Below are 25,785 nucleotides of genomic sequence, written 5' to 3'. Positions count from 1 at the left end.
TATCAAAAAGCCCTTTTTATAATGTTCTTAACCTCTCTAGCAAGCCTGAGTTCGTTCTGCTGCGCTTTAGCTTTTCTGACTTTACCTAAACCCTACACATGCCTGCTATTTTCCTTCGAATTCCGTTTTCGTGATGTCCCTTCCCCTTTTTTCCCAGTTCTTATACAATCTTCTGGTTGTTCAAACTTAGCTTCGGTTTGAAAGTTCCTTAGTCATCCATCCTGGTTTCTTGAGACACCTCCCATTTTTTCTTCTCACTGGAACCTGTTTGAATTGTGCTTCAGTACTCTTTGAGAAACTCCCATCCGCCTGAACTCCCTTCCCTTTTAGTTTTCTGATCACAGGATCACCCTCAAACTTCTCTCTAAGTTTACTGAAATCCGCTCTCCTAAAGTCTAGAATGCGTGTCTGACTATGCCTGGCTTCTCCTTTCCACTGTATTACAAACTCCAGGAGAACATGGTCACTATCCACCTAATGATCCCACCACTTGCACCCCATAACAAAGTCTCCTTGTTGTGTTAGGAATCAGCTCAAAAATAGCTGACCCCCTTGTTGGCCTCTTCCACCTTTGGACAATGAAATTGTCTCTCCAGGCAAGTGAGGAATTTGCTTAGACCTTGAGGATTTTGCGGAGTTTGACTTCCAACAAATATCAGGATAGTGTGAATCGCCCATCAATACTACATCTCTCTTTCTGAGTGTGTGGTCATCTGTCTAGAAAGAATATCATCCAATTCCTCAGTCTGTGACTTGGGGGTCTGTAGTAGACTCCACCGTAACATCCTTGTTGTTTCCCCCCCCTTTATTTATCCAGATGCTCTTCCACCTGCTTCCAGATTTGATGTCCGGAGCTCTTCACTGGTGTAAATCTCGGACATATAGTGCGATTCCTCCTCCTTTCCTATGTGGCCCTATTCTCTTAAAAGGGTTACACCTCTGTTTCAACATTCCAATCATGAGACTCATCCAACAGGTTTTCAGTGATGCCTATTATTCATATTGCTTTGTGGTACTAGGAGTTCGAGTCATCTTGCTTATTTTCCCAGCTCTGTGCATTAGTGTAGAGACATCGCACCACCACAGGTCCCACTTACTTGCGCTTGTGCAGTTTTTTTGCTCCCCACGGTTGGGTCCTTTGCACTTTTTTTCTTCTGTTTCCTCTTCCTCTGTTTGACTATTTCTCCATCCTTTTCACCTTCCTTAATATGGTCCTCCTTCCCCACGGAACTCATTTTAAAGCCCTCCTGATCAAGTTCTTGAAACTGTTGGCAAAAACATTTCTTCCAACTGCGTGAGATGCAACCTGTCCGTTGCAAGAAGTCCCTCCCCTCATGGAACCGCAGCCCATGATCAAAGAATCCAAATTGTTCTTGGCGGCACCATCTGCGAAGCCAGTTGTTCACATCCGCTATTTTCCTCTCTCTTCCTGGACCGTGCCCTTCAACTGGCAGAAGAGACTAGATGACAACCTGTACATCCATTCCTTTCAGCTTCCTACCAAGCGCCTTGTAATCCCTTTTGATGTTCTGCAGGCTGTGTCTTGCAGTTGAAGACTCAAGCTGCATATTTTAAGAAACATAAAAGCAAATATGTCATGAGAAAACCCACCAATCTACAATAGGGCCATTATATTCTGCTTTGGCCAGGCCCAACCTGGAATATTGTGTCTAGTTCTGGGCACCACAATTTAAAAAGGATGTTGAGAAACTGGAGCGTGTCCAAAGGAGGGTGACTAAAATGGTGAAGGGTCTGGAAACCATGCCCTATGAGGAACGACTTAGGGAGCTGGGGATGTTTAGCCTGGAGAAGAGAAGGTTAAGGGGTGATATGATAGCCCTGTTTAAATATTTGAAGGGATGTCATATTGAGGAGGGAGCAAGCTTGTTTTCTGCTGCTCCAGAAACTAGAACCTGGAGCAATGGATGCATGCTACAGGAAAGAGATTGCAGCTCAACATTAGGAGGAACTTTCTGACACAGGGTTGTTCGACAGTGGAACAAATTCCTTTCTTGGAGTGTAGTGGAGTCTCCTTCCTTGGGGGTCTTTAAACAGAGGCTGGATGGCCATCTGTCGGGGATGCTTTGATTGTGCGTTCCTGCATGTCAGGGAGTTGGACTGGATGGCCCTTAGGTCTCTTCCAACTCTATATTCTATAAATGCCTTGATTAGTATTTTTAAAATTCACAAAGGGCGTGCAAGCTTTTTTGAACTTTCCAGAATTAATCAGGCTAGATCAGTTGTTTTTGGTCTTTGGTCTGCAATTGCTGATAATAGTGAAGTCAGCTGGAGTTTCTTGGAGTTGAATTCCAAAATATCTGGAGAGTCAAAAATTAAGAATTACTGGAGTGGATGGCATAAATAAGCTAGATGTGACTACAAAGTCTGCATCTGAGATTCCAGTCTCAAGATCAAGACTGCAGAGTGAATATATAAGTCACTGGTTGGATTGCAATGTAATTTTTCAAAAATTGGCTATCAGAGGGCAACATGATAGTAATAGTTAAAAAAACAGAAATCCTCTCTCTCTTTCCTTGTTAGATCAGTGTGGTCAACTACATTGAACGGAGGACGAAAGCGGAAGGTGACCAACTGTTTTTTGTGGTTTTTGAATGGAAAGACCCGTTAATTCAAGAAGTTCAGGATGTGAGTAAATGCTGATAATTCTGATACCTTTCTTTCAAGACAAATGAAACCATCCAGTGATTCTGAAATCACTGGCTTATTCCAGGTTATTTTCTTCTGGATAGTGATAAGGTGGTATCCATTAGGGTTTGGTTCCAGGACCTCCCATGCATACTGAATTCTGTGGGTGCTCAAGTCCCATTAAATATAATGGATAGTAACATGGTATCCCTTATATAAAATGGCAAAATCAACTTTGCTTTTTGGAATTTATATATTTTTTAAAAATTTCAAGCTGTGGCTGCTTGAATCTTGTGGATAAAAATCCATGGATATGGAGGACAGTCTGTACACATTCAAGTCATTTACAATTTATGACAAACCTATCATGGGGCTTTTATTATATGATAAAATTTTATGATATGATCCGCCCCGCACACTCAGATCATCTGGGAAGAACTTACTGGTAATTCCACCTTCCAAATATGTTGCCACAGCCCAGATGGCCTTTTCAGTGGTGGCCCCACAGATGTGGAATGATCTACCTGAGGAGCTCCATCTGACAACCCCCCTAGAAACGTTCAAAAAGAGGCTTAAAACTCTTCTTTTTTGTCATCTACCCTGTTGCCATCGATTCCCTGCTTACCCTTGAAGGCAAATGATTTGGGTTAGAGTTCTGTAATTGTATGGTTTTATTATGGGATTTTATCCTTTTATGAAATGTCTGTATGGTTTTAATTGTCTTTACACCGCTTTGATCTGTGGAAAAGTGGTATATAAATAAAATTTATTATTATTATTATTATTATTATTATTATTATTATTATTATGGCAAGATTTGTTAATAGGGGGTTTGCCTTTGCCTTCTTCTCAGACTGAGGGCCTGTGACTTGCCCAAGACTACCTGATGGGTTTCCATGGCTAAGTAGGGATTCAAACCCTGGTCTCTAGACTCATAGTCCAACACTCAAGCCATGGCATCATGCTGGTTTCCTAAGTCTAGTTAACAATTTCATAAATACTGAATAGGATACCAGCACCACCCTCTGCATACACATTTGCCCTTGTGTGCAAATGGAAATAGTTGCAGGATAGTAGGAGGACAGCTAAAGTTCAAAATGGGCTGAGACTGGCTAGGCAAGCAAGGAAACAACAAAAAAGTCCCCCCCCCCCAAAAAAAATATGTTCAAAGCAAGAGAATGGTAAAATGGCTGATAAATGCTAACGGATCATAATGAAAAGGCAGAACTGCTCAATACATATTTTACTTCCGTCTTTTCATGGGAAAAAAAGGGGGGGGGTGTTTGCTTCCATGCATCAGCAGAGTCCTTGGCAACAAATCCAGGTTGCAATTCAAGACTGATAAGGAATTAAGTCAGGAATCACCTAAATGAGTTCAAATCTTCAGGGCCAGATGAATTACATTTCTATATAAGATATACCTGGCAATATGAAGTGAAGTTTGAAGACACACTGAATAGTTAATTGTGCATGCATGAAAACTACTGTATCAATGCAACCTTAAATGCATCAGTTTATATGTAAATCCCACTGAATTCAGAGGGACTTACATGGGAACAAGTCTAAATGTGATTAGTCTAAGAGTATAAGTTTAAAGAGGATAGATGCCCTAGCAGAGGACAATTTCTTTCTAGACATGGCGTGATTGTGTAAGGACATGAATAATCTGGAGCACACTTTGTCTCTACTTGGTTTTAAGGACAGCTCTGAAGATACCACAGAGCTGTAACACACTGAAACTATGAACCAAAGAATACTGAAGACATTTTGCAGTGAAGGTCAAAGAGGACTCCTATTGTTAACTTTTTAAAGCATGATTTTAAACTTTTCCCCATAGATCGTTACTGCAAATCCTTGGAACATGATCGCTCTTCTATGTGGCATTTTCCTGGCTTTGTTTAAAGCAGCAGATTTTGCAAAACTCAGTGTGAAGTGGATGATAAAAATACGAAAACGGCACCTCAAGAGGAGAACTCAAGTCCTGAACCATATAAGCTGAAGACCAAGTGCTAATGAGTTTTCTATTACATTGAAGAATACAACTAATGTAAGATTAAAGCAACACAGCAGTTGTACAGGGGAGAAAACAGCTGGTAGAAAGACTGCTTGTTTTGATGGAATCTAAATGAACCTGACACTTGAAGTTTTAGAGAGCCACTAACTTTTATAAGGACTTGTATTAAACAACAGAGGGAGAGAGAACACTCCTTTACTAAGCTCTTGTTAAATAGCATGGAAATCTTGAAAGAATATTTAACCTCTTTAACAAAACTCACAATCAGTATGGATGGATAGAGCCTTTGTTTCATAGTGATGCAGAAGTGTAGTCTTTTTAACACCTGTGGGGGTTAAAATGAGTTATCGCTAATTATGGAACATAGTTCTATGCCTAAGACACAGGCTTGATCTATAACATTTTATTTCAAGGAAATAACCCTAAAGAAAAGGGACAAGGAGTCCCTTTCAGTCCAAGAGCTTCAGTCAGAGATGTTCTTTAGGACCACATCCCAGTGGAAAGAGGGTAAAGCCAAAACAGGGATTAAAAAATACCAGCATATTTTACCTTATCTTAATAGCTAAGCCTTTAAAGAGACATTTCAGTCTTGTAGAAAAGGAAAAAAGTAAATGCAAAAGTTGGGAAGCCACAAAATGATAGTATCATAGGGAAGGGAGCATAGTCATCTGGGGTAAGGCCAGAGGATCAGATTGAGGGCCTAGGAGATCCAGTATAGCCTCAATACAGTTTAGGTTCCTCCCTGCTTCCCTGAAAATATACTAGCATCAAAATACGTTGTCCATTGAAGGGAAGAGTGTTGGATGAATAACTAAGCTTATTCAATTTTTAGGTAGCCTTTTATAAAATGTTTCAAATATTGCTCTGACAGGCATACTCCAAGGCAGAGGTAGGCAACCTGCGGCCCGCGGGCCGAATGCGGCCCGGCAAGGCCTTGGGACCGGCCCCAGCCCGGTCCTGCTGCCGATTGCCACCGGGGCCTTTGGCGTCTCACACGAGGGGCATGGTGGGGCAATTGTCTATAGAAGCCTCAGAAACATGCATTTATCTTAACATTGTTTAAAAAATCAGCAAATTTTTTTGCATGTCCTCCATTTTTTATTTTAAAAGTGCCCTCCATTTGAAAATTTTGTCCTACATTTGTCCCAGTTTATTTATTTATTTAATTTTTTAAAAATTATTTAATTTTTAATTTTTTGGCTTCGGCCCCCCAGTTGTCTGAGGGACAGCAACCTGGCCCCCGGCTCAAAAGGGTTGCCTACCCCTGCTCCAAGGGGTAAAAGTAAATTAGGAGTACGCATCTGCAGGTGCATACTGGATGCACACGGATTCATAGTGCTGTGGATGAATTTTGATCAACATCAGTGGGTTCATGGCATCCAGTACCAGGTTCATAATTCCATATTTGTATCTGTAGTACAGCATTCTTTTAGTAACATGTAATTAATAAAAACATGGTGAGCCTATAAATATGAAAATGACCCCAGTATAAAAGCCAGAACATTGAAACTTTTATCAGGTTTTCTTATTTGATGAAAAGGTATTTAACTGCATTGAATGTTTTTCAATAAAATTATATACGTGAGTTATATAATTCACGTCTTAAACTTATTTCTGTTAGTCTGCTAAAGGAGAAAAGTCTTCCAACTTTAACAGGGCAATCTAGCTGTTAAATCAAATGGGAGTCATGTCAAGATGACAGAAGTGATATTTCATTCTTAAGGTACTAGTAAATATTTGACCAGTAAACCCAACCACTGCAGTTTGGTTTTAAAACATAACCTAATTGATTTAAATTTATTGAGAAAAGTTCTATATTATCTCACCATCATAATATGGTTTCCGTAGTGAAACATCTTAAGTTATAGATAACATGCTACTTTCCCAGAACACATTTGAAACAGTCCCTCTTGATTGTAAGTTCACAAAGAACTGGACTTTCTGGTATGTTATCCAGAAGAGATGCATCAGTTGATTACATTTGTCTGAATTGTAGAAACAAAATATCATCCTTCGTAAAGGATTCTCTGAAAAGTCTATTTGGCCCATATTTATTTTACATCTTTCCAAGTCCACAGTACTATAAGATATTTATTAGGCCAACAAAAATGTTACAAAACACAAGGAAAGCTTTTGAAATTGGTAAGACTTCATCTAGATATTGATGGGCAAAAGGGAGGGTTGCAGCCTGAAAGTTGCATTTAGTCATAGTCTCAAAATACAACATGGAAGAAGGTAGCAGGGTTTGCAGATTTATGGTTGAACCCAGACCCAGTGTGGTGAAGAAACACATAATGTCTCTCTCTCACACACACACCCATTTTTGAAAATAAAAATACAGCTGATATCCATTCTTGGGTGAAACACATAGGTTTCATAGTAGGTAGAAAAATAAAGAAAAGCAACCCCCTAGACTTAATTTTTACGTAACAGAAAAATCTTAAAAAGTAACAACTTGAATTGGAAAAGAAAAAGCAGACATCATAGTAACTTAATGCTGTACTTAAAGCACAATTTTAACCTTCTGGAAATTACATAAATTAGATAAATTCCAAAAACAATGGGAAATGAGGAGGTAATATGTAAACCAAGATACAGTACTTAATACTGGCATAGATCTTTCTTGTGAGCCCCCCCCCTCTTTTCCATTAAGAAATTCAAATGGAACAAGAGAGATTTTTTGGAGATCACTTATATTTACTGTTGTATTACTGCTGAGAAGACAGTTCAAAAATCAAGCCCTTGATAATCTTCTCATATGAAGCCCTGCCAAAGTCAGAATTCCTGTACACCATTGGCACATCTTTGCTGCAGTTGCCCTTGCAAATCTGAATTGAATACTCATTTCCACAGATTTGCAGATAACTATGCAGTCAGTATATATCTGATTTGTCCTATAATGTGAATATATCATGTCCTTCCAATAAAGTAGAATCTTTACTTGCGTTCATCTAATATACTGCTTGAATGCCACACTCATCCTGCCCCAGTATAAGCAATTGTTTGCTCGGCATGGTTAAGCTACAATGATGGTAATATACAGCACAAATTACAAACATAAAGACTTTATTGAATGCTGCTCAATCCCTCAATCTTTCAATACAAAACCATTTCCCACACATTTGCAATAGAGACTGGAATGGTATTCTGATAGAAAGATCTGCAAAAAACGCTCGACCTGATCAAGTAAAAAACAGACAAAACTTTTAGCGCCAACTTTTGCCATGTTAAGTACAGTGTATTTTCATTAAAACAAGGAACTGTATTTTTGCAAGGATGTATTGATACCTGAATAAAATTGGACAACCCAAGCTTTCAAAGAACAGTTAGATTATCTCACCAAGTGCAGTACAAAGCAAAAACTGCCAGGCTTAACACAAATTCTTGATAAGTTCCAGTCCTGTTACAGAACTGCAAACAGAACATATGTGGGCAGCAAGGCAAGCCTTGAGCCAAAGCTGATGATTCCCAATATTTATGTTGAGCTCACCTTTCTCTTTCTCTCTTTTAAGCTTTTCGCTTATTTAACCATAAACCCTATACATTGCTCAAAGGGAACATTTGTTAATGTTCCTACAGCTGTTCTTGCTGCCATTTGCACACTGAGGGATGAACTGCAGAAAGGAACCTTTTGCTGAATGTGTCCCCTACACAATGCAGAACGCTGATCTTCCAGGTTCCTGAATATCACCAGGAGCCAAGTCAAATAGAAAAGGCTCCTGAATGCAGATGTTCAGCCATCACTGTGAGTGTTTTGGGATGAGGCTGCAAGCATAGTTGATGGAGATGTGCAGAAGGGAGCAAGACCAATAGGCTCACCTCCATGACCAGCAGTAATCATTTCACAGAGAGTGAAGAATGTCAGAAGAGGGATGTACTCTCTTTGCTTTCTGAAAATTCTGTACAGCAATAACTTTAAAATCTGTAATGGGTAAATGGGAAAACATCTCATCCAGATATAGTCACAACCAACCCTATGCATGTTTACTCAGAAGCAAACCCTACTAAGTTTAATGAGGCCCACTCACATAGTGGTAGATATAGAATTACAGCCTCAGTTTCATTTGAGAAAATACACTGAGAAGTTAGAAGTCTCTTTCAGAATCTTAGCCAAAGCTTGCAGTAATGTGAAAAGCACATGGGGAAAATGCAAATAGTTGACTTCTATGGCTATGTGCAACACAATCAAAAAAAGAAAAAAAAATTCAAGTCATAATTTTCACCACTCCCATAATTAAATCACACATATCATGGATGACAGAATCATTTCTGTGAAATGTCAGAAGTGACAATATAACAATGATTAGAGACAAATTTACAATATGCTGTGGTAAATAATGTCACATTCAATTATTGTATTTCAGTTCAAAAAAAATTCATTTACATTTTGCCAGAGGAAAAAAAATGGCCATTTCAAATATACTGATGAGGTTTCTCTTTTGCATTTTTTACATATTTTAAAAAAACCTTGTATATAAAAGGTACACCTCACAAAGAGAGGCTGTCACTCTCATTTGGCACTTTTTCATTTGGTGCATTGCTAATAGAGGATGTATTACTCAGTGGGTCACATAGAGCTTTCGTTAACTTTAATTCTTCCAGCTTCTTCCATAGTTCTTCACGTTCTAGCTCCTTCTTTTTCTCTCTACAAGGAAGCAAAACACTTAATTAAGCAATTCTTTGGACACCATGCACTAGCCTAGTTTGATAAAGCAGGAGCAAGTTTGACAAAAGAGCAGCATTAAGAAATGCTTAATATCTTGGATATTAATGAGCTTCTGTTCTCTAGTATTCAATACTGAAAATACTGGTGTACTGGTGGTCATATTCAATATGAGAAAGTTTCTTTATGTGTAAAAGAAAGAGCAATTCCAAAGATAGCATGCAAGTGGGATTGTAACTAAAGCTTTATCTGAACAACCCAAACCTGCACTTGTAGTGCTATTAAACAGAACACTCAAATATTTTCGGTGATGGGGGCAGAAGGGGTTTACTTTTATAGTGCAGAAAGCATCTTTTAGCCTTTAACTGATATCCTTGGTAACATGAGCAAACATATAGACGTGTGCCCAACTAATCTAGAAATACTAGGTGGGGGAAGGTTGCACTGCACACATAGTGGATTCTGTACTCTATTCCAGACAAATAAGCTCAGTGACAAAGATTGAGAACATTAAGAAAGATTAGCACAGTGGACCCTTTGTCTCTTCTGGATTTCGGTTCCAGGACCCCCTGTGAAGACTAAAATCTGTGGATGTTCAAATCCCATTATATACAATGGCACAGTAAAATGGTGTGCCTTATATATGACAAAATCAAGGCATGCTTTTTTGAATTATTTTTTCTGAATATTTTCATCCATGCAGAATCTATGGATACAGAGAGATGACTGTGCACTGACCCCGCAAACACTAGCTATCCGGTTATTTCCAACGGAAGTGTCAAGAGTCAGAGACAGACAGAGGTAGGGAATCATAGTTTGTTTATTAAGGAGCAGAGGAAAGAGAAACATGGCTGGGAGGCAACATATCATAAGACCGTCAAGGTGCATGCTGGGTTCATAACCCTTGTTGAAGCAAACACAAGCAGAGTTTATGTACGCAGACAAGACGTCCAGAAGAAGGTCTGTGAAAAATCTTAGTTGTGTAGCAAATGAATCTCAGTACAGCAAGGTTTCTCTCAAATTAGGGTCTTTAATCTTTGTTACATAACTATTTACAAAGATTACACAGAGTATAAGACATCCATTTTGAATACTCTCAAATAAGTTGCTTTACCAACCAACTGACCATAACAACAACCTCTGAGGCAGTTACAGTAACACCAACTGTCTAACCGACATTCTCTCTCAGAAGAAGTGACAGTTGCATCAGCCTTCCCACAATGCACTGTTTTAAAATGCACACTCATGTAACTGCCACTAGAACTGTAATAACTTCTGCTACAGCTCCACGTAGTGGCCACATCCATGTCATTTTCTCAGACCTGTTTACAACATGGTCCTGACAAAGACTCCCTTGACTTTTGACTGCATGGAATGAACTACATGAGAGGCCGAATGGATAGATTGAGTGGTTTTAGGTGAAAAGGGAGAAAATAACCTCAAAAACGAGTGCATTCACCGTGTTTCACAGTAAGGAGAACACGGAGATCTCACTGCCTGGTTGGTAGCAATTACAAACTACCCTCTAAACTTTTGATCATGAATTCATAATAGAGTGGTCATCCCAAGTACCAGAAGATGTTGCAGTCTTCAGTTCCACCTGGTTCAGGCCCATGTACAGCCAATCTAAGGTGGACAGACCTTTCCATAGGCTTTTAGGCAACAATGAGGAGACTGAATAGCTGACTATGTCACTATCATAGATCACCCGAATCCCAACAATTTTGTTTGCAAGATACTAATTTATTTTTATTTGTCTATTAAGATTTTGGAATAACAAGACCTTTCTTTGGATCTTGACTAATCTGAGGAAAATGCTTACTTTGTTCAAGCAAAACAAAATGGAGGGAAGTAAAGGACAATAAAGGAAGAGGCAAGAAAAGGAAGGTAAATGAACGTATTAGCTTGTGGCTGAATTTAGCTTGAAAAGGTGGCTAAAAACCATAATGGATGCTTCACACAGGGTAAACCCCAGGGACTACAAGGCTATAGCTTTGTCTGGGCAAAACAAAGCAGCAAGGTGGTTCAAACAAGAAAAAGCTCTGGATTCAGAAATATGTACTAATGGGGAAGTGCTGTAATAGATCATGAGGGCCCAAGTAAACCCCAAGCAGTACTTGAAGCTGCATGACAGGGAGCCCCATTAGTACATGAGCTCCACAATGAAGGGACAGGGACACATTAAGCATGTGAACTCAATGGCATACAATGAACTTGGTGCTAGTGAATGAAAAGGGCACGCACTTCAGAAACTCATGTAGAATCACATTAACCTAAAAACCAAAACTGAAAAGGGGCTTTACAAATATGTTAGCAAACTGGACAGATCATTTGTACGTACCAAACATAGGTTTTCCTAAATTCAGAGGTATTTCACTCCTTCCTGAACAGTTTTACAATATTAATTGTTTACCAAAACATTTCTTACTCAGGATATCCATCTGTCAGCTTACAGCCACAGACACCACACAGACTCCCAACATCTACTAAAAAGGAAGGGGCAGTGACTCACACACTGCTCCTGGTCAAGCCCAACAGCTGCACATGAAGCATAGTTTTGAAGCTGGTGGGGTATTAGCAAATGGAAGGATGTCTCTAGGGTATGCTGGGAAGGAAGCCTGATATTGGCACAGGCCCAGTTAAACCCAGCTCAGCTGTCAGGTTTTCAATCCAGCTATCCAGTGCTCCTCCCAATGCTAATGTAGAAGATGCCTAAGAGGCACATTGTTCCCTTTAATGCTGAGAGTGGTTTTTCTTTGCAGAGGTGGGTGGGGTGGGGGTATAAATGATAGGGTCATGGCTGGAGCATCTAGCCTCCAGTCAGCTTGATTGGAGAACAGCCATCCCTTTGGGCCGAGGAAGCTGTAAATTCCTTGCACAGATAAACACTGTTTATATTAAGATTTTACACCACTTTTCTGCTGGAAATGCTTTCTAAGTGACTTAGAAAATTAAAGAAGAAAAAGAAGAATCACAATCCAAATATTAAATATACAGATAAACGAGATAGATAAACAGAGAACAACATGAGTGAATGTTTAAAAGAACATTCCAATTCCAAAGCCTCAATGGACAAAACAGTTTTTATAATATTTATAGTGTGAAAAATCCACCCAAAATTGCATTTTAAAAATAAAATCAGGGGTTCTGTTAGGCTTTATGGGCTGCACTTTGGGATTGCCAGGGCTGTAAAGAGCTTGCGTGCTGTGCTTTGCCCACTCCTGGCCTACACTATATCCACCCAGCCCTTGGTAAACGTGAAAGTAAAATGGGAAGATAGGATAGGATAAGAAGTAGCAAATGCTGCATTTAAAGTATTTAAAGACTTCTGCAGACTGAGCAACAAAGATTGTTGAATGAAATGGACCTGAAAGAGATATTACAGAGAGGGAGGGAGGCTTTTTGAGAAGATTCTGATTGGTCTGTTTAGAGCCACAGAGACTATAAAGAACACATTAACAGTTCTCCCATAATGTCAACATCAGAATTCAGAGGGTGCTTTCATGTACCTTCTCTTCAATCAATATGAAAATAAGGTAAATACCTTTGTCTTTCTGCTTTATAGGAGCTTGTGAGTTCATCAAACAGTTTTCCATTCATCTCCATAAGTGTTTTCAGCACATTATATACTAATGCTACAATGGTCCTAGAAAAAAAGGGAAAGTGCCATACTTTAAATTAAGGGACAACTGTTCCGTACCAAATCTGTTTTTACTGTCTGGCTTTTATTTTCATAAAGTGGAAACAGCAATGCAGTTTGAATGAGCTTCAGAACATATGCTTCTTCTTGAAGACATAGAATTTGGGGACTTTTAACTTGTGCATGGCTTTTTTTATTAATCAGGCTTTAAAGCAATAGGGTGCCCCCATGAAATCTAAATGAACCAGTGTTTACTATTGTAACAATAAATAGAAATTAGTAGAAATGAAAGACAGGTGTCGAAACAACATCAAAATAAGGAAATTTTATTTACAAATTTAGGAAATAAGGTGCTGCTTAGGTCTAATGCAAATTCCAAATGCTAAGAAATTGGCATATTCATATTGGCTTGTATCTTAAAACACAAGTCTACTTAAAACTATAAAGAATCATGACAATCAGCGTTTTGCTTCCTAAACAGAGAGATTTGTTTACAACTCTCAAATAAGAAAACTGTTAACAAAATTATCTCCCAATTATTCTGGCTATTAGTAATATATTTTTAACCTCATTCTGTTCTCAATGTATTATTTCAAGGGGGTCCTTGGGAAAGAATAGGTAAAGAACCACTGATGTAGAACATCATTTTCATAATGGGAGAATGCCCCCCCCCCCGCCTTCCCATTTTCTGTATTATTTTTGTCTATTGATCATGTATGATCCTAAACACCAGTATTCTTGAACACAAAGTATGTTTTCGGGATTATGAAAATTAGATGATACCCTTTAAAAAGTGTCTACTTCAATGTTGTCTTATAATGAAGTGGATAAACTCTGCCTCTTTTCAGAATGGATATCCATCAGAATGTGTTATTTCTACAGTGACTTCTTCTGAAATCTCTGATTCACAGGAGACTCTACAAAACTGAAAATTACTTGACAACAACCACCACCAAGCAATCATGGGCTTAGAACTTTAAAAGTTACATTTCCACTGTTCATTAAATGCTGTGCCAAAACACTTCTATGAGGATATTACACTTCACCAATGGCTTGGAAATCACTACTACAGAAAAAAAAATGCAGATGGTAAACTATAGAAATAATGGACCTCCCTTCCTAGAGAGGCTTGTTTGATGCTGCCAAGTTTTTAAGTTCTGACAGTCAAATCCCTTTTCATCTAAATATTAATTCAAAAACTTTGATCCATTGCTTTTTAGGAGATCTTTGAAAGTATATCATGCCATTTCACTATTTATACAATTATAACCTTTTATGATGAACTGGATCTCTATTATGATAGGAACTGCCTATTTGAACAAAGTTTGAATTCTTACCCTGCCCCTGGAGTCACCTTGTGTGTGGGAAGGTGGGGCTTCCTGGCAGGGCAGGGGTGGGGAGGTACGGGCTGAGCCTTGCTCCTTGCCATTGTTCTCCTCAAAGGAGAATGGGGGCACAGCAAGGAGGGAGGCTGTTCTTGCCCCTCACACTTCCTTGCTGCAGCTCCGTTCTCCTCGGGCTGACCAGGTGTCACCCCCTTCTGTCACCTGGCTGCAGCCCCCCCATCCCCCTTGTGATGCCACTGATTCTTACTAAAAGATTTAAGAGAGTAAAGTGATATAATAACATATAAAGATGCTTTAGTAGACTGAATGATAAAAGAGTACATACGGATTCCAGTGTTCTTTGGAGATTTTGTATAAACTGCCAAACATAATTGGCAGGATTTTGTCTATGTTCTCTTCAATCAGGCCAAGAATGTATTCATTATTCCAAAAGTACAAAGCCCTCTCTGCAACCTGAAAAACAGATTTCAGACTATTAGGACAATGAGGTTGAGCAGTACCGGTTACGAAAGTTAAAATGCCACATTGTACCTGAAAATGCGAACTTGACACACACTTGGCTATCTGTTTAAAGAGAGGCTCCTGTATTTTTCTGAACTGTGTTGGTTCTATTACATCCAAGATTTCTTCTATTTCACCTAAAAACATAACCTGTTATAAAGAAAAAACATTTAGTCAAGAAACACACGTGACATGCTACATGAGAGCCATATAACAAAGGCTAAAAGTATTCCAGTATGACTTGTAACTTACACCATTTGCACATGTTTTGCTTAGATGTAAAACACCATTAACTTGTAAGTGGGCAAGTTAAATTAAGATACATTATTTAATCATTCTATTGTACATGTATCTTGGCTCTTACATGATATCTCCCATCCACAGTGATGACCAAGTCCATACTCTCAGCTTCAGTAATGCTACAAGATCTGGTATTCAGAGAATGTGAGTAAGGCCCCTAATATTGCACAGTTAACAATACTGAAAACCTTTTTCCTCTCTTCCATTATATATATATACATAGGGAGCAAACCAGGACAGAAATGGAAGCTCTGAGCAGACCCCTCAATCCCCAAATATCCTTCTCCAGAGGTCATTCAGCTTGAGCGAGGGAAGGGGAGAGCTGAACAGAAATGGTAGGTAGGAGTGTCTCCCAATCATTGTAATGGCTCACCATGTTGCCTGTGTACATACTAGCAACACTGGGTAGTTGAATGAAAGAAGAAAAAGAATCCTCTTGAACCCCAAAGGGATTCCTCCAAGCAGATTGTGCTGTAAATGGATTTTTCTGGTATCGACATTTTATACCAGAGTAGATCATGTGCATCCTGCCTTCCTGTGGCCCTCACAGGGTAGCCTCCCCACAACTCACACATCCACATCCCCCAAAATCCCCAAAGCACATTTATTTTATTTTATTGTAAATAGGCCCCTTGTGATCTAAAAGAAGCCAAAAGAAACAAGTCTGCAATATTTGCCCCTGACACTTAGGGGGGGAGGGCTGGGGGACCTTTTTTTTCTCAAATCAGATGTGATTGGTTCTGTGGATATATATGGTTGGTCATCCACTGCTGAAAGGAAGACATGTGTGCTCCAAGCCCTCTGCAGTTGTGAACTCTGGTTTTAAACACACAGAACAAATTCTACTTTTCAATATTACAAGATAAATGACTTTCAGACCTTCTTGCTAACCTAAGAGATTACTGTATTTTCTGGCATATAAGACTGCTTTTTAACCCAGGAAAATCTTCTCAAAAGTCTGGGGTCGTCTTATACACCAGGTGTCGTCTTATAGGGCAGGTGCTGAAATTTCTGAGTCGAATGGAGAATCTGCGGTTGCCACATATGGTGGATGGAGGGAGCTCAAAAACGGCTGTGGCCACATCCCCGCCATATGCGACAATCGTATGAAAGCAGCTACCGCTTTGATAGTCTTGGAGACAGGGAGGGCTGGGCAGGCAGGGAGAGCAGACCAATCCATGCAGGCTAAGTACCTGCATGTCATTTTAATTAAAATTGTCATTTTGAAATCAAATCTAATGTTTTTTAAATTTTTATTTGGTGTGCGTTGGAAGAGGGGTAGTCTTATACAGCGAGCATATCCCAAACTCTATATTTTAACTGGAAAAGTTGGGGGTCGTCTTATACGCCCAGTCGTCTTATACGCCAGAAGGACAGGTTGCTTACCTGTACCAGTATTTCTTCGAGTGGTCATCTGCGAATACATACAAATGGGTTTCACTGCGCCTGCGCAGTGCTGCTCGGAACCTACTGGAATCACTGGGCAAAGTTTACTTTGCAACATATAGAAACTTTTTGGCGGTAACTCCGCCCACCCGTTATAAGGCCCCTGCCTTCCCGCTCTTTTCCCCAGTTCCGCAATTTTTCCGCCAAGCAGGCGATGGAAAGAGCCAATAAGAGCAGGACACTGAGGGGATGGACGGGTGGGATTTGTATGTATTCACAGATGACCACTCGAAGAAATACTGTTACAGGTAAGCAACCTGTCCTTCTTCTTCGTGGTCTCTGCGAATCATACAAATGGGTTTAGACTGACAAGCTTAGGTAAGCGGCGGAGGGAGTGTCCTGAGACCAAAGCTATGGTAAACCAAAGGTAAATTTATTGCAACAATAAACACCTTGAACCATAAAAGAGTCAGTCTTTTTGTTCATGCACAGACCAAACATAGCAATATCATTGCTAAACCTGAGAAGGGAACAAGGGGTCGTGCAAGACCAGTCCCATAGAAATTGTGCAAACCAACATTCAACAGAATGTAAACAGTGGCATATATACATAAGTGCTGAAACAGAAACCATCGGTAGTGCAATCAACGCAACCCTGAAACCAACACAGCCCTCCCGAAAGCTGCGTCTCGGATGGCCCTGGTGTCCAACCTATAGTGCTTAATAAAAGTCAGAGGTTGGGACCAGACAGCAGCCTTGCAGACATCCTCCAAGGGAATCCCCGACAGGAATGCAGAGGATGCTGACATTGCCCTTGTGGAATGGGACCGAACCCTGCCAGGGAGAGGCTTGCCCAAGAGTTCATAGCAGAGGTGGATGGTACCGGCCACCCATTTGGACAACCTCTGCGCAGACACAGGCAACCCTTTCTTCGGCTCCGAGTAGCATTGAAAAAGTCTTTCGGAGCGACTGGAGGCAGCAGTTCTGTCCAAGTAAAAAGCCAGCGCTCTCCTGACATCAAGAGAGTGTAGGCTTCGCTCCGCATCCGAAGTCGGGTTGGATGCGAGAGTAGGCAACACAATGTCCTGGCACATGTGGAAAGCAGACACAACCTTCGGCAAGAAAGTAATGTCTGTCCAGAGGACCACCTTGTCCTTGTGAAACCTCAGGAAGGGCTGGTCCCTCCGCAAGGCACAGAGTTCGCCCGCACGGCGGGCAGAGGTGATGGCCACAAGAAAAGCGATTTTCCAAGTCAATAGTCTCAAGTCTGCTGTGGCCATCGGTTCAAAGGGCTTGGATTGGAGTGTGGACAGTACCGCCTCCAAGCTCCAAGCCGGCGCTGGTACCGACACAGGAGGATGCAAGTTGGCACATCCCTTAAGGAACCCCTTCACCAAGGGATCCCTGAAAAAGGAAGCCCTCCCCCTGAATTGGTACTTGGCACAAATGGCAGACAAATAGCACTTGATGGATGTGAGGCACAACCCCTCATCCAAAAGCGCCATCAAAAACTCCAGCACCACTGGAGTGGACACCTGAGCAGGAGACAAGCCCTTTCGATCAAAGAGGAGGCTAAACCTCCTCCATTTCAGGGCGTAGGACCGCTGGGTGGAAGGTTTCCTTGCAGCCAGGATCACTGTCCTCACTGCCTCTGGCAGGGCGGTCAGGGCTGTATCCTCCAGGCTACCAGCGGCAGGTTGTCGATGTCCGGGTGGAGAATTCGTCTGTCCTGGATCGACAGCAGGTTCGGGCGGGGATCTAGGCGGAGGAAGCATCTCCTGGAGAGGTGGAGAAAAGATGCGAACCAAGGCTGTCTCGGCCACCACAGGGTGATCAGGATCACATGGGATCGGCCCGTTGTCATCTTGGACACCACCCTGATGATAAGAGGGAAAGGCGTAGAGGAGCTCTCCCGTCCAAAGGAAGGCAAACGCGTCTCCGAGGGATCCATCCATTCGCTTCCTGGAGCAGAACTGGGGACAGTGGCTGTTTCATCTGGTCGCAAAGAGATCGACCCGGGGGGTTTCCCACGGATTGAAGAGGTCGTCGACCGTCTTGGGATGGAGCCTCCATTCGTGGCACACCGATGGAGATCTGCTGAGGCGGTCTGCCAACTCATTGTCCTCTCCGGGAAGATGAATCGCCTGGAGGAGCACCTGTCTCCGGATGCACCAATCCCAGATGCAGAGAGTGAGGTCGAGCAGGGTCCTGGACCTGGTGCCCCCTTGTTTGTTGATGTAGTACATCACAGTGGTGTTGTCCTTTCTGAGGAGGACCACCTTGCCTGCGACAGCGGATTCGAATGCCCTCAGTGCCTTTTCCACTGCCAGCATCTCCAGAGCGTTGATGTGGAGAAGCTTGTCCTGGGCAGACCACTTGTCCTTGACGACCAGGTCGAACAGGTGGGCGCCCCATCCCTCCAGGGAAGCATCTGTTGTCAGAGTCAGTTGGGGCTGAGGCTGATGGAAGGGCATCCCGATGCACACGTTGTGGCAGTCCAACCACCATCTCAGGGAAGCAGCTACAGGTCTCGGTACCGTGAGCCATTTGGACGGAGGGTCCTCCATCGGGGAGAAGACCGAGAGGAACCAGGACTGCAGAGGTCGAAGGTGAAGTGTTGACCATGGCGTGACAAACGTCGTCGATGCCATGTGGCCCAGGGCGACTTGGACATCTCTGGCCCTCACCCTTCTGTGGGAGATGCAGGACCTGAGCGATGTCGTCAGTGCCTGGAAACAGTCTGGAGGGAGAAAGGCGGAGCATCTTTTGGAGTCGAGGATGGCCCCGATGAACTTGACCTGTCTGGTCGGTGTGAAGTGGGACTTTTCCCGGTTGATGACTAGACCAAGGGAGTCCAAGAGGTCCAAGGCGAATGAGACTGCCTCCTGTAGTTCTCGCTGGGATTCGGTGGCAAACAGCCAGTCGTCCAGGTACGGGAAGACCATGAAGCCCTTCTGATGAAGGTATGCCACCACCGGTGCCATGCACTTTGTGAAAACTCTCGGGGCCGTGGCAAGGCCGAAGGGAAGCACGTTGTAGTGGTACGCGGTGGAGCCTACAGTGAAGGCGAGGAATCTCCGGTGGGACTCCCGAATCCCGATGTGGAAGTAGGCATCCTTCAGGTTGACGGTTGCGAACCACAGGCCCTGGTGGAGCAGAGGCAGAATGGAAGCCAAAGTTACCATTCGAAAGCGACGGTATTCAAGGAACAAGTTCAATTGTCTCAAGTCCAGGATGGGCCTGATGCCACCATCCGCCTTCGGTACCGTGAAGTACCTGGAGAAAAAGGCCCTAGAGCATTGGTCGAGTGGCAAGGGGGAGATTGCCCCCTTTTCAAGCAAGGTGCGCACTTCGTCGAGAAGGGTGTCCGAGGGGAGAGTGGACATGAAGGCTCCAGTTGGGGGGAGCTCTTGGAACTCGAGGGCATATCCCCTACGGACGATGTTGAGAACCCACGAGTCCGATGTTATTGAGACCCAGGTGTTAACAAAGGGCCTCAAAATGTCCAAAAAAAGAAGAGGGACGAAGGAGAGACGAAGCGCGCTGCGTCCCTTCAGGCTCTCTTCTTCCCCTGGTCGGTATCCTGCCGGCGGGACTTGCGGTACCGAGGCGGGAAATTGCGACGGCCAGAGGAGGAGGAAGACTGCGAAGGGTAGCGGCGTCTCTGGGAGCCCTGCTGCTGAGACTGCCGATCCTGGGGGAAGGTCCCCTGCGACTGACCTTGTGGCTGCCACGAGCGCTGTCACTTTCGGAAGGGCGAGACGGATGCGGAGGACATCCCATGCTTCTTTGCTGCCGCCTTCATCCTGAACTTCCTGTTCAGGCGGTCGTCGGTTTCAGCATGGAAAAGCCCGGTGCCATCGAGCGGCATGTCCTCGATGGCCGCCTTGACGCTGGGGTTGAGGTCCGATGCCCTCAACCAGGCGTGTCGCCGGAGCGCCATCAATGCCGACATGGCCCTTCCCGCACAGTCTGCCACATTCCTGGAGGCGGTGATGAGCCAACTCCTGATGGAATGGGCCTCGTCCCGGACCTCCACCAGTTGCCTCTGGATCTCATCCGGAACATCCGGTACGAGGGGGGAGATCCGCTCCATCAAAGTCTGGATGTAGGCCCCCATGCAGGCGTTGTAGTTGATGGCCTTTACCGCAAGGGCTGCCGCCGAGTAGGCCTTCTTGGCCAGGCCATCAATCTTCTTAGCCTCCCGGTCGACGGGGGAGGTCGCCTGCTTCGGGACGAAGCTGTGCTGGGCTCCCTCCACAATGGCCAAGTTCGGCTTGGGGTAATCGGCCAACCAAGCGCAGCTTGCTGGAGCGACCCTGTAGAGGGACTCGACCTTGCGGGACGAGCCGGACAGGGAAGCCGGGGCGTCCCAGGACCTCCGGACTATGGTCTCCAAGGATGGTAGCAGGGGGATGGAAGGCGGTGTGGGCACCCGTCCGTGCACCCGACGCTCCACCGGGTCGCGGGCCTCGTCTTCGGGAAAGGAGAGCTCGATGTCGAGGGCCCTGGCCATCTTCACAACGTGCTCGCTGAAGGTACGCACGTCGTCAGATGGAGATGAAGGCTCAGGGTGGTGCATCCTCTGAGGGGAAGCCGACGCCGAGAGATCGTCGTCCTCAGAGGGGATGTCTGATGGAGGTAGGGGCTCCTCCTCGGAGTCCGTGTCCGAAGTGAGGGGTATGTCTGGAACCCTGACCTGGGACCTCGGCGAACCGGGATGGGGGCCGTCGAGGTTTCCGACCGCCGGCGGGGCGATCGCGGGAGAGGCCTGTCCAGCACAGAGACACTCGGGATCGACCGGGCAGACGTGCCCTCCCGAGCATCCACAGGGCAAGGGTTGAGTCTGGTGAACTCCCTGATGGCCACATCCCTCAGGACGGACATAAAGTAACGGCCCGTCTTCGAGTCGAAGAACAGGTCCGGGGCTTCCCCTGTACGGGCATCGTCACCGTCATCCTCATCCTCGGAGTGGGGGAGAGGCGGAGGCAGTTCCCCACGAGGGGAGCCGGTGGTGATATCTTCCACCTCGGGCTGAACCGGCATGTCCGGGACCGGGACCGGCTGTACCTCAGGAGCGGGTTCCGGGATGGAGGAAGCTGCAGGAGCGCGGGCCTTCTTCGAAGGGGAGCGCTTCTTGTCCTTCGCCTTGGAAGGCAAGTCTGTCCCGGCGTGGTCCTTTGGCCGTTTGGACTTTTTGGGCACAGGGTCCCATTCAGCCTCCTTCCGGTGTCGCTTCTTAGCCAATCTCGGGGTCTCGGCTGGGTCCTCCGGAGGAAAGAAGGGGTTCTCCGGGAGGTCCAGGACGACAGCGGTGGCTCCCGATGAGGAGGGCTTTGGAGACGTAGCCCTCTCGAGAGACTGGGCTCTCGTCGCTCCCGAAGGCGAAGCCGGCTCCCTCGGCTTGGAGGCGTGTCGGGACAACTTGGGCGCCTTGGAGGACGAAGGCAAAGCGAGCCGGACCTCCGTCTCCGTCCGTTCTCTCGCGTGGGAGCACTCCGGGGATGGTTTCCTTCCGGATTTTGGCTTGGGCTCAAGACCCTCAGTCCCCGAGGTTTTGTGGGGTCGCTTGGAGGGTTCGTCGGTGGCACTGGGCGGTTTCGAGCCACGGGCCACATCGGAGGTGGTGGGAGCCACTGTCCCGGCCGGGACAGACACCACGCTGGACACGCTGGCCCTGATGGATGTCACACTGGACACACTGGCCCTGGAGGATGAAGCGGGCGGCGCAGAAGGTGGGACAGATGCCGGGCGGGAACCTCCCTCTTGTACCTTGCCCAGGGCAATCGCTGAGGTCAGCCGGGACTCACGATTTTTCCGGGCTTGAGATGAGAGGGACTTGCAGAGCAGGCAAGCCTTGGCATTGTGGTCTTTGCCCAGACAGAGAAGGCAGGAGGAGTGCGGGTCCTGGACGGGCATCTTGCCCCCGCAAACGTCGCACTTCTTGAAGGGTGCAGGCATCCTTCCAAAAGTCGTCACGTTGAGAGGAGAATCCAAAACGAGGTCAATCAAGCCGAGAAGTCCGAAGTTACCGGGGCAGGAGAAAGAGAATGGTCAAGAGACGGTCCGAGGTCAAAAGTGAAAGTGATTCTAAGCAAGCAAGAGCGAGCGAAAGTTCCTTGAAGCAGCTCGCGCGGTGGAAAAAAGGAACTGGGGAAAAGAGCAGGAAGGCAGGGGCCTTATAACGGGTGGGCGGAGTTACCACCAAAAAGTTTCTATATGTTGCAAAGTAAACTTTGCCCAGTGATTCCAGTAGGTTTCGAGCAGCACTGCGCAGGCGCAGTGAAACCCATTTGTATGATTCACAGAGACCACGAAGAAGAAAATATGGTATTTTACATTAGGTATATAAAAATTAATCAAACTAACCTCCTTCTGGCTGCATGTTTTTGGCCAAAATTTGAGCAATCCTCTGATAACCTAGGTTGAAAAAAATAATTTTAAAACCCAAGCCAGAGCACACCTAAAAAGAATGCAAATGGTATACATTGTAACTACAAGTCTGAATTATTACATATATGCTATGACTACACATGTCTTAAAAATTCAAAAATTCATTAGTGTATGTAGAAAAGCAATAGACAGTCAGCCCTCCTTATCCACTGATTTTTTAGCCATGGATCAATCACCCACAACTTGAAAATATTTTAAAATATAGAAGTATCAAAAAGCAAATCTTGATTTTGACATCGGGATGCCATTGTATTTAATGGGACTTGAGCACCCATGAATTTTGGTATCCACAGGCAGTCCTGAAACCAAACCCCACCAAATACCAAGGGCAGACTGCACTGTATTTTTAAAATGTTTCTTATATGACCCCTTGGAATTCAACCATTCTCCCATTCCTATTTATTTAATTATATTCTAAGCAATGTGTAACAAATACATTTAAAATCATACAGTCTTGACAGAACAATATAACAACTTCAGCAAACACAAACACACAAAATCCAAAAGATTGAAACTGCAATGCAGATAAGCCAAAATAATGTCATACAGCAAGACATACCGACCATAAATAGCAAGGACTCAGATAATTAATAAAATGTTAAGATGATACTGAAATATTACACATTAAGCTATTAAAAAGCTCAAATAATTGTTTATTTCAGAAGCCATTTACACACGTTACACCTAGGACCCAGGAAGGAACATAAGAAACTGGCATAATATTTTGGTGAAGCACCTTTATTAAAGGTAGCAAAATGAACACTGAACAGGAAGATCATTTATTTTGCCTAAAGTCAATAATTAAACTGGCTAAAGGATAAGGATGGAAAGGTATTAGAAAGCACCAGTCTGTCCCATTTGTCCTCGCACTACTACCTTGGCTCAAAGACTCCCTTCTTTCCTCAAAGTATTATCTGACAATATAGTTATTAAATTAGGACAGGTCTGATTTTCAGGCAATGTCTGCACCCATTCCTGAAAGTCTGTACGTTAGCACAGAAACTCTTGGAAATGCTATACCAGTTCTCTTCCATTCTTCAGTTTAATCAAGGTAATTCTGTATTCACTACTGTATCACTACCTGAGCCCTTCCAATTAATACTAAACAATACCCAGAGTCAAATACTTTTCCATGCTGAAAACTATCATTCCAGAGAATTCATGGCTGTAAAATCCATTTTAGTTTTAGAAAGGCACAAACTAACAAAATTGCAGAGTAGGAACTGAAGAAAAATTTCCAATTCCTACCTACATTTTTGTTAAAGTGTTCCGTTGTAAGATTGTAAAGGATTTTGCAAACCTGAACTCTTTGTAATTTCTTTTTTTATTACAGTATTATTACAGTATCTTTAATCAAAAAATTTATAAAAAGGATAGACACATGACATACATAGCATACATAACACACTTCAATTAAACCACAAGAAAATGAAAAAAGAAACAATCCCCCATACCTATTATGCAACTTCTTTACCAGCTTGCACTCAACCACCGAACCCACAATGTGACATCCACACCCCACAATAAGACATCCTGACACACACACACCTTACCCATAGTGACCTCAATTAAACAATAAGACAATACAACCATACTGTACTATTATACCATTCATCTAACACTCGTTACTTCCTTGTTTGCATCTTTAGTCTTTTCATTTAGTTTTCTCTTTCTGATAGAGATTATTTTTTTTAAAAAATCAAACCTAAGCTTATACATACACTGACTTATTTCTCCTATTATATTATACCTCTTTTATACTCATTACATAATACCTTTTATCCATTTTAGCGTTTAACCCTATTTTATATACACACTCTTTCTAGCTTTTGCCACTTCTAACACTCTTGATGACGCACCTATCGTGACACAACTATTGTTGCTGTTAGGCAACAGATATTTCAGTGGTGCTGCCCAACCATACTAGGCACATGACCAATTTGTTGGGACCACCAAAACATCCTGTATTCCATACTGTATTCCATATAACACCTATCCTAAAATCACTCCACTGGGTGCCCATTGGTTTCTGGGCACAGTACAAAGTGTTGGTTATGACCTTTAAAGCCCTGCATGGCTTGGGTCCAACCTACTTACAAGATCGCCTCCTTCCGTATAATCCACCCTGCTCCCTCAGGTCCTCTGGAAAGGTCCTCCTCTCGCACCCCATCCTTCTGGTTTTAGACGACTTACTGTACCATATATACTCTTATAGTTGAGTCCTCAAGTCGAGGACAGGTTTGGGGGCAAAAATTATGGATTTTTATGTGACCGCTGGATAAGTCGAGGGTAAAATTTAGGTGCATGTAACAAAGGATGTAAAGGATAATGCAAAGAAAAATGATGCTAAAGAACTTAGAAAATTCTTGCAGGCATCACTGTTTGTGTTCATCCTAAAGGCTGGATGGATGAGAGAATAGAGGGGAGCCAGGCCTCTTTTCAGTGTTCCCAGGATAGACTAAGCCCTTGTCTTTTATTCAGAGAAAGGGGATGGCTCCTTCTTTATATGTATATGAGTTAAAGTACAGTACTTACATTGACCTGTGGATAAGTCAACCAAGGTTTTTTGGGTCAATTTTTAGACTAAAATTTCTAGACTTATACATGAGTATATACAGTAATTAATTTTTTAGTATGAATCTTTTAATGTATTTGTGATTTGATCATTATTTTAAGGGGGGAAGGTAGAATTTGGGATTATTGTGTATTGTTATTTTATTATGTATTGAACTGTTTTACTGTAAGCCACCTCGGTCCTAGTCGGAGTTGGCGGGATATAAATAAAAGAAGAAGAAGAAGAAGAAGAAGAAGAAGAAGAAGAAGAAGAAGAAGAAGA

The 25,785-nt window shown here is 43.3% G+C and overlaps 2 protein-coding genes across 4 annotated transcripts in view; one reads left to right on the top strand and one right to left on the bottom strand.

Annotated features, from left to right (window-relative positions):
• The window catches only part of PACC1 (proton activated chloride channel 1), a 71,839-nt gene extending 58,043 nt beyond the window's left edge, over nt 1-13,796 (top strand). For 2 of the 3 annotated variants that reach the window (XM_042445962.1, XM_042445964.1), the window contains exons 8-9: nt 2,542-2,646; nt 4,484-5,665. In XM_042445962.1, coding sequence (XP_042301896.1) covers nt 2,542-2,646; nt 4,484-4,645 — 267 coding nt within the window. In that variant the 3' untranslated portion in view covers nt 4,646-5,665. Of the gene's footprint in view, nt 1-2,541; nt 2,647-4,483; nt 5,666-10,026 lie in introns of those variants that run through there. The other variant, XM_042445963.1, reaches the window with a different exon arrangement.
• The window catches only part of PPP2R5A (protein phosphatase 2 regulatory subunit B'alpha), an 84,451-nt gene continuing 66,375 nt past the window's right edge, over nt 7,710-25,785 (bottom strand). The window contains exons 9-13 of the mRNA XM_042445961.1: nt 22,866-22,916; nt 14,841-14,960; nt 14,635-14,762; nt 12,868-12,969; nt 7,710-9,305 (exon numbers count right to left, since the gene is read on the bottom strand). Of these exons, the coding sequence (XP_042301895.1) occupies nt 9,149-9,305; nt 12,868-12,969; nt 14,635-14,762; nt 14,841-14,960; nt 22,866-22,916 (558 nt within the window). The 3' untranslated portion in view covers nt 7,710-9,148. The remainder of the gene's footprint in view (nt 9,306-12,867; nt 12,970-14,634; nt 14,763-14,840; nt 14,961-22,865; nt 22,917-25,785) is intronic.

Source organism: Sceloporus undulatus, chromosome 1 (genome assembly GCF_019175285.1).
Source record: "Sceloporus undulatus isolate JIND9_A2432 ecotype Alabama chromosome 1, SceUnd_v1.1, whole genome shotgun sequence".
Lineage (NCBI taxonomy): Eukaryota > Metazoa > Chordata > Lepidosauria > Squamata > Phrynosomatidae > Sceloporus > Sceloporus undulatus.
This window is presented reverse-complemented; position numbering and strand designations above follow the sequence as displayed.